The sequence below is a fragment of the Saccopteryx bilineata genome, chromosome 9, assembly GCF_036850765.1.
Source record: "Saccopteryx bilineata isolate mSacBil1 chromosome 9, mSacBil1_pri_phased_curated, whole genome shotgun sequence".
NCBI lineage: Eukaryota > Metazoa > Chordata > Mammalia > Chiroptera > Emballonuridae > Saccopteryx > Saccopteryx bilineata.
The window spans coordinates 70,101,463-70,115,919 of record NC_089498.1 but is presented as its reverse complement, the minus strand read 5'-3'; the positions used below and the strand labels follow the sequence as shown (position 1 = coordinate 70,115,919).

The 14,457-nt window shown below is 35.3% G+C and overlaps 1 protein-coding gene across 6 annotated transcripts in view; it reads left to right on the top strand.

The window, feature by feature from the left end:
- HERC4 (HECT and RLD domain containing E3 ubiquitin protein ligase 4) overlaps positions 1–14,457 on the top strand; it is a 152,548-nt gene that overhangs the window by 119,496 nt on the left and 18,595 nt on the right. For all 6 annotated transcript variants that reach the window (XM_066243968.1, XM_066243967.1, XM_066243964.1 and 3 more), the window contains 2 exons: positions 196–363; positions 590–733. In XM_066243968.1, the coding sequence (XP_066100065.1) occupies positions 196–363; positions 590–733 (312 nt within the window). The remainder of the gene's footprint in view (positions 1–195; positions 364–589; positions 734–14,457) is intronic.

Sequence of the window (14,457 nt, the reverse complement as noted above, 5' to 3'; positions counted from 1 at the left end):
TGACCTTAGTGCGCCAGAACAGCACCTGATTAGACCAGAACACAGTTTAAGCTCTTGTACTGTATTAGATACTGTTAGGTGCTATATGAATTCAGTAGGATAGGAATTATAGGGAATATAGGATATCTAATTAATAGATAGAAGTTGGTTTATTTAGTATTGTTGCCATTAAAATTTTGATCTTTTATTTTCTAGATGGCTATTGACCAGGCCCACAGGCAGAATGTCTCCTCTCTTTTTCTCCCAGTGATTGAATCTGTGAATCCCTGCTTAATTCTGGTGGTACGTAGAGAAAATATCGTAGGAGATACAATGGAAGTCCTTAGGAAAACAAAGAATGTAGACTACAAAAAGCCACTCAAGGTAATTTGACTTTTTCATTGTATAGATGAGACTTTTTCAGAAAATATGTTTAGAGTTTTCCTCTTTGTTTTTTAGTGTATCTTTGAAACTTAATAAAATTATATACTTAAAAAAATATTTTAACTGTTTATTGTTGAGCACTTATTTGTAATTAATAACATGTTATAAGGTCTCCAGTATATACTGTCATGTCTTTGCATTCAGTGTTTGCATTATGCTATCTTAGGTTATATTTGTTGGAGAAGATGCTGTTGATGCAGGAGGGGTACGCAAAGAATTTTTCTTACTCATCATGAGGGAATTATTGGATCCTAAATATGGCATGTTTAGATACTATGAAGATTCCAGGCTCATTTGGTTTTCTGATAAGGTAAAAAGCCCAACCATCTAAATTATATCTATATATATATATACCTATATATATCAAGTTAGCTCAGTAAATAAGAGTTATTCCTGGATTCCTGACATATTTGATTTAGAAATCGTCCTTACTGTAATTTGAAAAATGATAAACTTTGCACTCAGTCATCAGAACACAATAATGCTTACTACATATTTCAGTTTAGCAAAATAAATTAAGGAATGGTCAGCCTGAAAATGTTGACCATTTCTTCTGCTGATTTAGAGTTGAGGATTGAATAATAATTACCAGATTAACTGCCATCTGGGAAGAATTTATTTATTTTTAAGGATCATTGATTTCCCTACCTTTATCACTGAGGGCAGTGGTAACTACTCAGCAAACTACAGTTGAACTTTCAATACATTGTTGAATACAAATGTTAATAGCGAACATGCTTCTCTCTTGTGCCTGATCTGGGTGGGATGTTAGCTGTGGGTTTTTTCATAAATCTCTTTTATCATGTTAACAAAGTTTCCTTCTATGCCTAATTTGTTGAGTATCGTTAAAGCATGTTGGATTTTATCCAAAGTTTTTTTGCATTAATTGAGATGATCATATAGTTAACTTCCATTAATTTGATATATTGTATTGATTGATTTTATTATGTTAAACCACCTTGCATTTCTGTAATAAAGCCCACTTGGTCATGATGTATATAATCCCTTTAAAATGCTACTGGATTCAGTTTGCTAGTATTCTGTTGACGACCGGTATTTCCATCCTTATTTGTAAAGCACACTGGTAATATAGTGCTCTTTTTTTTATGTGTGTGATGTCATTGGCTTTGGTATCATGGTAGTGCTGACCTCATAAAATAAATTATGACTGTTCCCTCTGCTTTCATTTCTTGGAAGAGTTTGAGAAGTATTGATATTATTCTTATTTAAATGTTTCCTAGAATCTGGCCCCACTCTTTTCTTTGTTGGGAGGTTTTTGATTGATTTACTCTTTTCTTGAAATAGATTTTTTTAGGTCTTCTAAGTTCTTCTAGTATCTCTTTGGTAGTTTGTATATTTCTGGGAGCTTGTCTATTTCATCTAGATGATCTATTTTGTTTGCTACAATTATTCATAGTATTCTCTTACTATCCTTTTTATTTCTGTGGGTTGATAGGTAACATCTCTACTTTCAATCCTGATTTTAGTAAAGTGAGTCATCTCACTTTTTTTCTTGGTCATTCAATCTAAAGGTTTGTCAATTTTGTTGCTCTTTTAAGAGAATCAACTTTTGCCCCTGGCCAGGTATCTCAGTGGGTCAGAGCGCTGAGCCAGTATTCCCAAGTTTGCGGGTTCAATTCCAAGTCAGGGCACATACAAGAATCAGCCAATGAATGCATAAGTAATTGATACGACGAAGTTGGTATTTCTCTCTCAAATCAATTTTAAAGATTAAAAGAATCAGTTTTTAGTTTTATTGCTTCTGTGCATTGTTTTTATTCTCTATATCATTGATCACTTTAATCTTTATTGTAGTTGTCCGTCAATATTCAAGGAGGATTGGTTTCAGGACCTCATGGGAGCCATAATGTGTGGACGCTCAAATCCCTTATATAAAAATGGCATGGATCAATGCATATAGTCAGCCCTCTGCATCCATAGATTCCTAGCCACAGATCAAAAATACTGTTTCAATCTACAATTAGATATGAAACCCTCAGATATGGAGTACTGACTGGTATTTCTCCCTATGCTACCTTTGGGTTTAATTTGCTCTTCTTTTTGTGGTTCCTTGGTTAAATTTTCTTCCAAACACTACTTTCTCTGCATCCCTTTAAGTTTATGTTGTGTTTTTATTCCCTTTAGTTTCTGAGTATTTTCTGATTTCCCTTGTGATGATACATTCTTTGACCTGTATGTTGAGTGTTTTAATTTCCACATTTTTGTAAATTTTCTATATTTCCTTCTGTTACTGATTTCTAATTTTATTCCATATAGTTCAAGAAGATTTGTTAATGATTTTAGTCTTAATAAACTTATTGAAGCTTGACCAGGCTGTGGTGCAGTGGATAGAGCGTCGGACTGGGGTGCCAAAGACCCAGGTTCAAGACCCTGAGCTCGCCAGTTTGAGCGTGGGCTCATCTGGTTTGAGCAAAGCTCACCAACTTGGACACAAGGTCGCTGGCTTGAGCAAGGGGTCACTCAGTCTGCTGTAGCCCCACGGTCAAAGCACATATGAGAAAGCAATCAATGAACAACTAAGGTGTCACAATGAAAAACTGATGATTGATGCTTCTCCATCTCTCTCTGTTCCTGTCTCCCTATCTATCCCTCTCTCTGTCTCTGTAAAAAAAACAACTTATTGAAAGTAAATCAGAAAAAAACAAGAACTACATGATTCCATACATTGGTGGAACATAAAAACGAGACTAAGAGACATGGACAAGAGAGTGGTGGTTACCAGGGGTGGGGGGAGGGAGGATGCAGGAGGGAGGGAGGGAGAGAGTTAGGGGGAGGGGGAGGGGCACAGAGAAAACTAGACAGAGGGTGACGGAGGACAATCTGACTCTGGGTGAGGGGTATGCAACATAATTTAATGACAAGATAACCTAGACATGTTTTCTTTGAATATATGTACCCTGAATTATTAATGTCATCCCATTAACATTAATAAAAATTTATTAAAAAAAAACAAACAACTTATTGAATCTTATTGTGATCTAATATATGGTCTATCCTGAAAAGTGTTATATGTTTAGCTATTATTAGGTCTAGTTGATTTATAGTGTTAAGTCCTCTATTTCCTTATTGGTCTTCTGATTGTCTTCACCATTATTGGAAGTGGTTTTTCAACTATTGTTTTAGAACTGTGTTTTTTTTCCCTTCAATTCTGACAGTTTTTGCTTCTGATATTTTGAAACTATATTTTTATACAGTGTATGTTTGTAAATGTTATATCTTCTTGATGATTGACACTGTTATCAATATATTCTTTTTTGTCTCTTGTAACAATATTTGACAAAGTATTTTTTTTTCACTGTGCTCTCTTTCTGCTTATTCCCTGCATGGAATATTTTTTTATAAACTTGTACTTTCAACCTCATTGTGTCTTAAAGTGACGCTTGTAGACAACGTAGGAATCATGGTTTGTTTTGTTTTTGTAAACTCATTCTGCAGTTCTCTGCCTTTTGATTGCAGAACTTAGTTCATTTACATTTAAAACCACTACTGATAAGAAAGCACTCCTGCTGTTTTGCTATTTGTTTTCTATATGTCATATTTTCTTTATTCAGTTCTTCCAGTACTTCCTCAGTTTTGGTGTTTAATTGATATTTTTTTCTAGTGCATTGTTTTTTTTCCTTTCCTTATATCTATTTCTGTTATTTTCTTAGTAGTTTCTCTGAATGTTACAATTAACATTTTAATTAATTTTTAAAATATTTTACTGATTTTGGTTACATTGGTTAATTACACAGATTTCAGGTGTACAATTATATAATACTTTATCTGTATATTGCATTGTGTGTTCACCACCCAAGTCAAGTCTCCCTTCATCACCATTTATATCTCCTTTACCCTCCTCTACCTCCCCCCATTCCTGTTTCCCTCTGTAATCTCCACACTATTGTTGGTGGCTATAAGATTTTTTTCTTTGCTTAATGCTTTTATTTTTTGCATTTTAAATTTATAACAATCTAGTTTGAATTAATACAAGCTTCAATAATATACAGAGACTCTGCTCTTAGAATAGTTCTGTCATTCTCTCTTCATTCATTCATTCATTTATATTAAGGGAGAGGTGGGGAGGCAGAGACAGACTTCTGCATACACCCTTGACTGGGGTCCACCTAACAAGCCCCTACGAGGCTCTTTCCAGCTGGGCTGCAGCTCTGTGTCACTGTTGCTTGGCAACCAAGCTATTTTAGTCCTGAGGCCAAGGTCATAGATCATCCTCAGGGCTTGAGGATCGACTCTGGTCCAACCATTCAAGCCTTTGGCTGCAGGAGGGGAAGACAGAGAGACGGGTGGAGAAGTGGAGAAGCAAAAGGTCTCTTCTCCTGTGTGTCCTGCCCAGGAACCAAACCTGGGGCTTTCACATGCCAGGCCCATGCTCTACTGCTGAGCCAACCAGCCAGGGCTACCCCTTTATTTTATCTTCACGACTTAGAGCTTTATATATTGTGTGCCCATTAATATAGATTTATCATTAGTTTATGAATTTGTCTTTTTTAAACCATATAGGGAAAAAAGAGGAGATACAAATCAAAAATGCAATAATATATATTAACTTTTTATTTACCTTTTTATCTACCTTTACCAGAGTTCGTTCTTTTGTATGGTTTGCATTACTGTGTAGCATTCTTTCAGCTTGCAGACTTTAGCATTTCTTTTAGAGAAGGTCTAGTAGCAATAAACTACCTTCAATTTTTATTTATCTGAGATTTCCTGAATAGAGAATTCTTATTTGCCAATTTTTTCTTTTAGCCCTTTTATATATAATTCTACAGCTTTTTGGCATCCATGGATTTTGATTAGTAATTAGCTATTAATCTCATTGAGAAGCCCTGCTATGTGATGAGGTAGTTTTCTTTTGCTGCTTTCAATATGCTCCTCGTAATTGGCTTTCAACACTTTCTTTAAATATTTTTCTATCCCTCTCATACCTCCTGGGACTTGACTATTTGTATGATGGATGGTACACATTATGGTATCCTGCAGGTCTCTTAGAACAGCTGCGTTCGTATTTCTTCTTTATGCTGTTACTTCTCAAAGGAGATCATTGCAATTGACCTATCTTCAAGTTCGTTGATTTTTTCCTACCTGTTAAAATTTTGTTTGGTTGTACCCTTTAATGAATTTTTCATTTTAGTTATTGTACTTTTCAGCTCCAGAATTTCTATTTGATCCTTTTTCATAATATTTATCTCTCTACTGATATTCTTCGATGAGACATTGTTATCCTGCTTTTCTTCAGTTTTTTATTTATTTATTTTTTTTTTTTACAGGGGCAGAGAGAGTCAGAGAGAGGGATAGATAGGGACAGACAGACAGGAACAAAGAGATAAGCATCAATCATCAGTTTTTTTCGTTGCGACACCTTAGTTGTTCATTGATTGCTTTCTCATATGTGCCTTGACCATCGGGCCTTCAGCCGACCGAATAACCCCTTGCTCGAGCCAGTGACCTTGGGTCCAAGCTGGTGACCTTTTTGCTCAAACCAGATGAGCCTGTGCTCAAGCTGGCACCCTCGGGGTCTCGAACCTGGGTCCTCCGCATCCCATTCCGACGCTCTATCCACTGCGCCACTGCCTGGTCAGGCTTCTTTAGTTTTTTAAATGGTTCTTTAGCTCTTTGAGCATATGCATTTATTTATTTATTATTTATTTATTTATTATTAAATTTAATAAGGGTGGCATTTATCAATAAGAATATACAGGTTTTACATGTAAACATTTCTATAGCATTTGAATTATTGTGTTGTGTGCCCATTACCCAAAGTCAAATCATTTTCTGTCATTGTATAGTTATCCCTCTTTACGCCCATTCCCTCCCCCCCCCCCCCCCCCCCCCGTGACCACTTTATTTTTATCTAGGTCCATGAGTTTCAGTTTTATATCCCACCTATGTGTGAAATCATATAGTTCTTAGCTTTTTCTGATTTACTTATTTCATTTAGTGTAATGTTCTCAGGGTCCATCCATGTTGTTGTAAATGGCCTTATGTCATAATTTCTTATGGTGAGTAGTATTTCACTGCAGGAATCCTCAAACTTTTTACACAAGAGGCCAGTTCACTGTCTCTCAGACTGTTGGAGGGCCACCACATACAGTGCTCCTCTCACTGACCACCAACAAAAGAGGTGTCCCTTCTGGAAGTGCGGCGGGGGGGGGGGCGGATAAATGGCCTCAGGGGGCCACATGTGGCCCACGGGCCGTAGTTTGGGGACACCTGGTATATATGTACAGCACCACATCTTCTTTATTCAATCATCTATCAAGGCACACTTTGGTTGTTTCCATGTGTGGGCTACCATGAATAATGCTGTGATGAACATGGGGCTGCATGTGTCTTTGCGTACTAGGTTTTATGGGTAGCTACCCAGTAGAGGGATTGCTAGGTCATATGGTAATTCTATTCTTAATTTTTTGAGGAACCACCATACTTTCTTCCATAATGGCTGTGCCAGTTTACATTCCCTCCAGCAGTGAATGAGGGTTCCTTTTTCTCCACAGCCTCTCCAACACTTATTATCTGTCTTGTTGGTAACAGCCAATCTGACAGATGTGAGGTGATATCTCATTGTGGTTTTAATTTGCATCTCTCTAATAGCTAGTGAAGATGAGCATCTTTTCTTGTATCTCTTTATTAGTACGTCTTCATGGGAGACATATCTGTTCAGGTCTTCTCCCCTTTTTTAATTGGATTGTTTGTAGCTGAGCTTTGTGAGTTCTTTATATATTTTGTATATTAACCTCTTATCAAAGTTGTTTGTGAATATTATCTCCCATTTGGTTGGCTGACTTTTTGTTTTGTTGTTGGTTTCTTTTGCTGTGGAGAAGCTTTTTAGTTTGATATAGTTTCATTTATTTATTTGCCTTTACTTTCCTTGCCTTTGGGGTCAACTTCATAAAATGTTATCTACAGCCAAAAATGCGTAAGTTTAGTACCTGTTTTCTTCTATGTAATTTATTGTTTCATATCTTATATTTAGGTCTTTGATTCATTTTGAATTAATGTTTTTGCATGGGGACAAGGTATAGTCAGTTTTTGTTCTTTTGCGTGTGGCTTTCTAATTTTCCCAGCACCATTTATTTATTGAAGGGGCTTTCTTATTTCCATTCTGTACTTGTGACTCCTTTGTTAAAGATTATTCATCTATAAAATGTGGTTTTATTAGTGGGCTTTTGCTTCTCTTTGATTGGTCGGTATGTCTTTTCTGCCAGTAACATGATGTTTTGATTATTGTGTTTCTGTAGTATAATTTGAAGTTAGGTAGTGTGATACCACCAACTACATTCTTTTTTCTCAGGATTACTTTTGTTATTTGGAGTTTTTTATGGTTCCATACCAATCTGGTGATTTTTTTTGTTTGGGATTTTCATGGGAATTGCATTAAATTTGCTTATTGCTTTAGGTAATATGGCCATTTTAAATAGGTTGATTCTTCTGATCCATGAACATGGAAGATTTTTCTGTTTCATTGTGTCTTTTTAATTTCTTCCAATAATGCTTGATATAAAATTTTCCTTATATATATCCTTCACATCTATTGTTTATTTCTAGATACTTTTGTTGTTGTTATTGCAATAATAAAAGGAATGTTTTTATTCAGTTAATTTTCTGAAGTTTTATTGTTGGCATATAGGAAAGCAGTAGACTTTTGTGTATTGATTTTGTATTCTTCTATTTTACTGTTTATTGTTTCCAATAGCTTTTCAGTAGAATCTTTGGGGTTTTTCATATACAGGATCATATCATCTGTAAAAAATGATACCTTTACTTCTTTCCCAACATGGGTGCGTTTTATTTCTTTCTCTTGCCAGATTGCTGTAAGACTTTCAGTACTATGTTGAATAAGAATGTAGAGAATGGCCAGCCTTGTCTTGTTCCTGATTTTAGAGGAAAAACCTTTATTTTTTCACCATTGATTATGATATTGGCTGATTGTTTGTCATATATGGCCTTTATTATATTGAGTTATTTTTCTTCTATATGCATTTTATTGAATGGTTTTTTTAAAAATGTTTATTTTATTGATTTTAGAGAGAGGAAGGGAAGATGTGAGAAAGAGACAGGAACATTGATTAGTTATATGTGCCCTAACTGGGTTTCAAAAGAGCAACCTCTGTGCTTCAGAATGATGTTCTAACCAACTGAGCTATCTGGCTGGGGCTTATTGAATGTTTTAAACATAAATGGATGCTGTATCTTATAGAATGCATTTTCTGCATCTACTGATAGGATCATACGGTTTTTGTTTTTTGTTTGGTTGATGTGGTATATTATATTGATTGATTTGCATATGTTGAACCATCCTTTGTGCTCCTGGAATAAATTTCACTTGATTGTGATGTATTTTTTTAATGTGTTGTTGTATTCAGTTTGGTAGTATTTTGTTAGGACTTTTGCATCTGTATTCATTAGAGATACTGGTCTGTAGTTTTCCTTTTTTGTGTTGTGTTTGCCAGGTTTTGGTGTCAGGGTTATGTTGGCCTCGTAAAATGTGTTAGGGAGTATTGCTTCATCTTTTATTTTTTAGAAGACTTTAAGAAGGATAAGTACCAAATCTTTGAATATTTGGTAGAATTCACTGGCGTAGCCATCTGGTCATGGACTTGTATTTTTGGGGAGGTTTTTGATAGTTATTTCTATTTTCTCTCTGCATATGGGTCTCGTTAGGTTTTCCACATCTGTGTCATTCAGTCTAGGAAGATTTTATAGTTCTAGGAACTTACCCATTTCTTCTAGATTCTTGAATTTGTTGGCATATAATCTTTGATAGTATTCTAGTATGATCCTTTGTATATCTATGATGTCTGTGGTAATTTCTCCTCTTTATTTTGGATTTTGTTTATATGAGTCATTTCTCTTTTTTCCTCAATGAGTCTAGGAGTTTGTCACTTTTAATGATCTTTTCAAAGAACCAGATCATTGTCTTAATTTTTTCTAAAGTTTTTTTTTGTTGTTCTTTATTTCATTTAGCTCTGCTCTAATATTTACTATTTATTCCTTCTGCTGACTTTGGGAGGCCTGTATTATTTTTCTAGTTCTTTCAGATGTAATGTTAGGTTGTTTACTCGGGATCTCCCTTTTTTCTTGATATAAGCCTGTAGTGTTATAAACTTCCCTCTTATTACTGCTTTTCCTACATCCCAAAAGTTTTGATATGTTGTGTTGTCATTCTTTGACCCAGTCTTTTTTTTAGAATTATGTTAATTTCCATATTTTTGTGGGTTTCTTTACTTCCTTTTTTCAGTTGAATTCTAATTTCAAAGCTTTATGGTCAGAGAATATGCTTCATGTAATTTCAATCTTCTTCAATTTGATGAAGTTATTTAGTCTATCTCAAGCCCAGCATATAGTCTATCCTTGAGAATATTCTATGCACACTGAGAAAAAGAAGTATAATCTGATGTTCTGGGATGAAATTTTCTATAAATGTCTATTATGTTTATTTGATCTACTGTGTCATTTAAGACCAGTACAGGGGTCCTTGAGTTACAGCACAATCTGTTCCTATATCAGTGATGGAACCCGATTTTTGGTATAAGTTGAAACACATATGCTAGCCTAAGTCACTTACCTATCCTAGCACAGTTGTAATATCATAATTTGGATCATAAAAATACAACTAATCCACAGAAAAAGAACACTGCATATTCTTCCACCACACACAACCAAACTAGTTTGTCCACTTAGTCTGTGTAAGTATGACGCTAATGGCATAAGCTGAAACACATCTAAATTTTTAAAAATTTTTATGGGATTGGCCTGACCTGTGGTGGTGCAGTAGATAAAGCATTGACCTGGAATGCTGAGGTTGCTGGTTCAAAACCCTGGGCTTGCCCGGTCAAGGCACATATGGGAATTGAAGCTTCCTGCTTCTCTCTCTCTCTCTCTCTCTCCCCCTCCCTTCCTCCCTCCCTCCCTCCTCTAAAATGAATAAATAAATTTAAAAAAATTTTATGGGAATGTTTTAAACTCGAAACATCATATGTCAAGACTGTCATAACCCAAGGACCCCCTGTATTTTTTTATTGATTTTCTGTTTGGATGATCTGTCTAAAGCTGTCAATAGCATGTTGAGATCTCCCAACTATGATTGTGTTTTTGTCTGTTTCTGTTTTTAGATCTATTAGTAGATGTCTTATATTTTGGTGCTTCCTGATTTGGTGCATATATATTAAGAAGTATTATATCTTCTTGATACAGTTAGTGTCCCCTTTATCATTATGAAATGTCCATCTTTGTTTCTTACTACGTTTGTTGTCTTGAAGTCAGTGTTGTCAGATATTAGTATATCTTTTCTTTGGGTATTATTTGCTTGGAGAATAGTTTTCCAACCTTTCACTTTGAGTCTGCTTTTATCCTTGTAGCTTAGGTTGTCTCCTGAAAGCAGCATACGGTTGGGTTTTGCTTCCTGATCCAATCTGCTACTCTTTGCCTCTTTATTGGTGAGTTCAGTTGATTTATACTTAGGGTAATTATTGATGCTTGAAAATTTCCTATAGCCATTTTATGTTTTGTTTTCTGGCAGCTCTGTTTCTCTTTTGGTTCTTCTCTTTTGTGTTTCTGTCAGTTGTTTTTGTTTGGTGATATGCCATACTTCTTTTCCCTGTTTCCTGTTTTGTTTTGTTTTTGTTTTTTTTGAAGCTGTTTGTTTCAAATGTACAACATAATGAAATTTCACACTTACATACCTTACAAAGTGATCAACACCAAAGGTCCACTATTTGTCACCGTGAAACGTTATTGTGATATTCTAGACTTTGTTTTCTATATGCTACTGTACATATCAGTGATTTATGTTACACGTATAAGTTTGTACCTCTTAATCCCCTTCACCTTTTTGCCCATACCCCAAACACTCAACCTTGTGGAAACTATTTCTCTGTGTCTGTGAATCTTTGTTCATTTGTTTCATTGTTTTAGATTCCACACATAAGTGAAATGATGCAATGTTTGTCTTTCTCTCTCATTTCACTTAGCCAGTACACTCTAGGTTTATACATATTGTCACCAATGGAAAGATTTAATTTTTTCATTGCTGAGTAATGTGTATATGTTACTTGTATCCACTTCTTTATCTAGTCATCTATTGATGAACATTAAGGTTTTTCCATATCTCGGCCATTGTAATTAATACAGCAGTGAATATAGGGGTGCATATATCTTCTTGAATTAGTGTTTTATTTTCTTTGTAAAGTCAGCTGATAGCCTTATGGGCATTCCCTTGTATGTAACTTCTTGTTTTTTTCTAGCTGCTTTTAACATTCTCTCTTTACCTTTAACTTGTAACATTTTATATAATTATAATGTGTTTTGGTGTGGGTCTCTTTGGATTCATCTTTTTGGGACTTTTTGTGCTTCCTGGACTTGGTTGTCTGTTTCCTTCACCAGGTTAAGGAAGTATTCAGCTATCATTGCTCCAAATAGATTTTCTCTCTCTCTTCTCCTTCTAGGGCCCCTGTTTATTCAAATGTTACTACGCTTGATTTTGTCCCAAAGGGCCCTTAATGTTTAACTCATTCTTTTTAAATCTTTTTTTCTTTTTGATCTTTCAGTGGAGTATTTTCTACTATCCTTTCTTCTTGATTGCTGATTCATTCTTCTGCATTATTTAATTTGCTGCTGATTTCCACCAGTGTAGTTTTTTGTATCAGTTAAGTTTTTCAGTTTGATAGGTCCTTTTTTATAATTTTTATCTTTTTATTAAAGTTCTCATTGAGTTGACCCATTTGTTTAGGAAGTTCAATGACCATCTTTATGATTATTGCTTTGAACTCTTCATCTAATATATAGCTTACTTCAGTTTCATTTAGTTCTTTTTTTGTGCGTTTTGTTCTGGTTTTTTGTTTGGAACATATTCTTTTCTTTCATTTTACCTGTTTGTTTTTAGGTATGAAGTAGGTAGGCTAAATATCCTGGTCTTGAAAACATGGCCTTATTTTGGTGTTGTGTGTGGTCCAGTAGTAGAAACCCCCTAGTCACCAGAGCCAAGTGCTCCAGAGGTGTTCCCTTAGTGGACTAGTGTAGCCTCTTGTTGTATGTTAGCCACAAGTTCTATGGACACGCTGGCCCCTGGCCTGCTGGCTGTGAGGCCTTGACATAAAAGTCGTGAACTCACTGGTGTGCAGGCCAGGCTTTTGGTGTGGCAGGCTATGAGGCTTAGCCATGCCGTTGCAGACACACTGGTGTGTGCTGGTGCCACCTAAGGCCACCCACCAAATGTGGCAAAACGAGTCACTTTGGAGGTGTACTAGCCTGGGTGGGTCTTCAGGGAAATGCCAGGGTGTGGTGAACAGTGTTAGCAAGTTTAATGGAGAGTGTCAGAAATAGTGCCTGCCAGTGTCAGACCAGCTAGATTATAGAAGGGGGGGGGGATCACACATACCAGGAGAAAATTCCAATAAATCCCTGTTCCTCCAGCATACACCCTAAAATTAATCAGTGTGTCACCTTCATATATTTCCTACATACTTTTCAAACTGCTGCATCTGTCCCAGGACTCAGAAAGAACACAACCTGGGTTTCTTATAGCCCGTTGGCTCTCCCAGGCATAAGCCTCACTGGTTTTCAAAGCTGGATGTTATGGGTACTCGGTTGCGAGCATAGCCTCAGATGGGCAGAGCATTGGCCCCAGACCAGGGTTGCCAGGTGGATCCCAGTCAGGGTGCATGTGAGGGAGTCTGTCTATCTCCATTCCTCTCAACTTGGAAAAGAAGGGGGAAAAAGAAAAATATTGTTTTATTTAATATTAACATCTTTTCAGTGCTATTAAGACTCTTCCCTATTTTTTTGTGTGGGCTTGTGCTATTTTTCTTCTTTTACTCTCATTTAGAGAGATGTAAGAAGTAAGAGAGAGTAACACATTAGGCAACCTGCCCTATTTAAGAAGGACTTTCTAAACTTGAGCACAGTGTCACAGATCACAAAGGAAAAAGATTAATTTGACACTGAGAAATATGAATTTTATACATAACAGAAAATGTACAATTAAAAAGCTTATAACAGACAGGGTGTATATATAACAGATGTGACATGGGGTAATACCCTGAAGAATTCAAATACAAATATATAAGAAAACATTAGATCCTGAAAAGATAAATGGGCCAAGTACCTGATGAGGTATTTCATAAGCACACACAAACCCCTACTTCTCAGTGTCACTAATAGTAAAAAGTATGTACCAAAAGAAGACATTTTAAATCAGACAGAAATGTGTGTTCATGTGTTTGTAGTGTGTACATGTAGATGAAAATGTAGAAAGGTAAGCAGAAAGTGGAATAGATGTGGCGGAAAACAGTTTGACAGTATGCTTAACTACCTTTTCACCCTGTAATTCTTCCCTTACGAAGCAAAATTTCTCCTAAGGAAATGCTTCAAACTGTTGACCAAAATACAGTTTTGCCTATCTTATTTTGAATGTTACTTGTTATGGTAGTTAGAATAACTAACATTTATTGAGCCTTTACTGTGTACTTCAGGAACTACATTAAAATCATTTTATATACATTATCCCATTTACTCCTCACAACCACCATGTGAGGTAAATAATATTTTTATCTTTGAAAACATAGAAACTAGATGGTGAGTGGACCATATCTGGTGCCCCAGATCTACTTTAAAAACTTTTTTCTTTTAACTATCATACTCACAGACTTTTCTGTGACTATATATTACTTTTTTAAAGATGGGGAGAGAGGTAGAATAAGCATTGTTTTCAGTGTTTAATAATTTAAATGTCCAATTCTAGTAAAATAGCTAATTCAGCAAATCGTTGTACTTTTATATGATATAATATGCAGCCATTAAAAATCATTTTCTGGAAGAATATTTGATGACATAAGATAATACTTGTAATTAGAAAAATGAGAAAACCTTAAATATGTTTTAATATTTTTCTGAACTTTCAATAGGTGAAAATGCATAAAAATATTTTAAAATAAACTTCTGAGTAGTTTTTATGGTTTATTTTCTGTATTTTGGATATATTATTTTTAAATCAGAAAAAAGTTTTAGTCATCATTAATT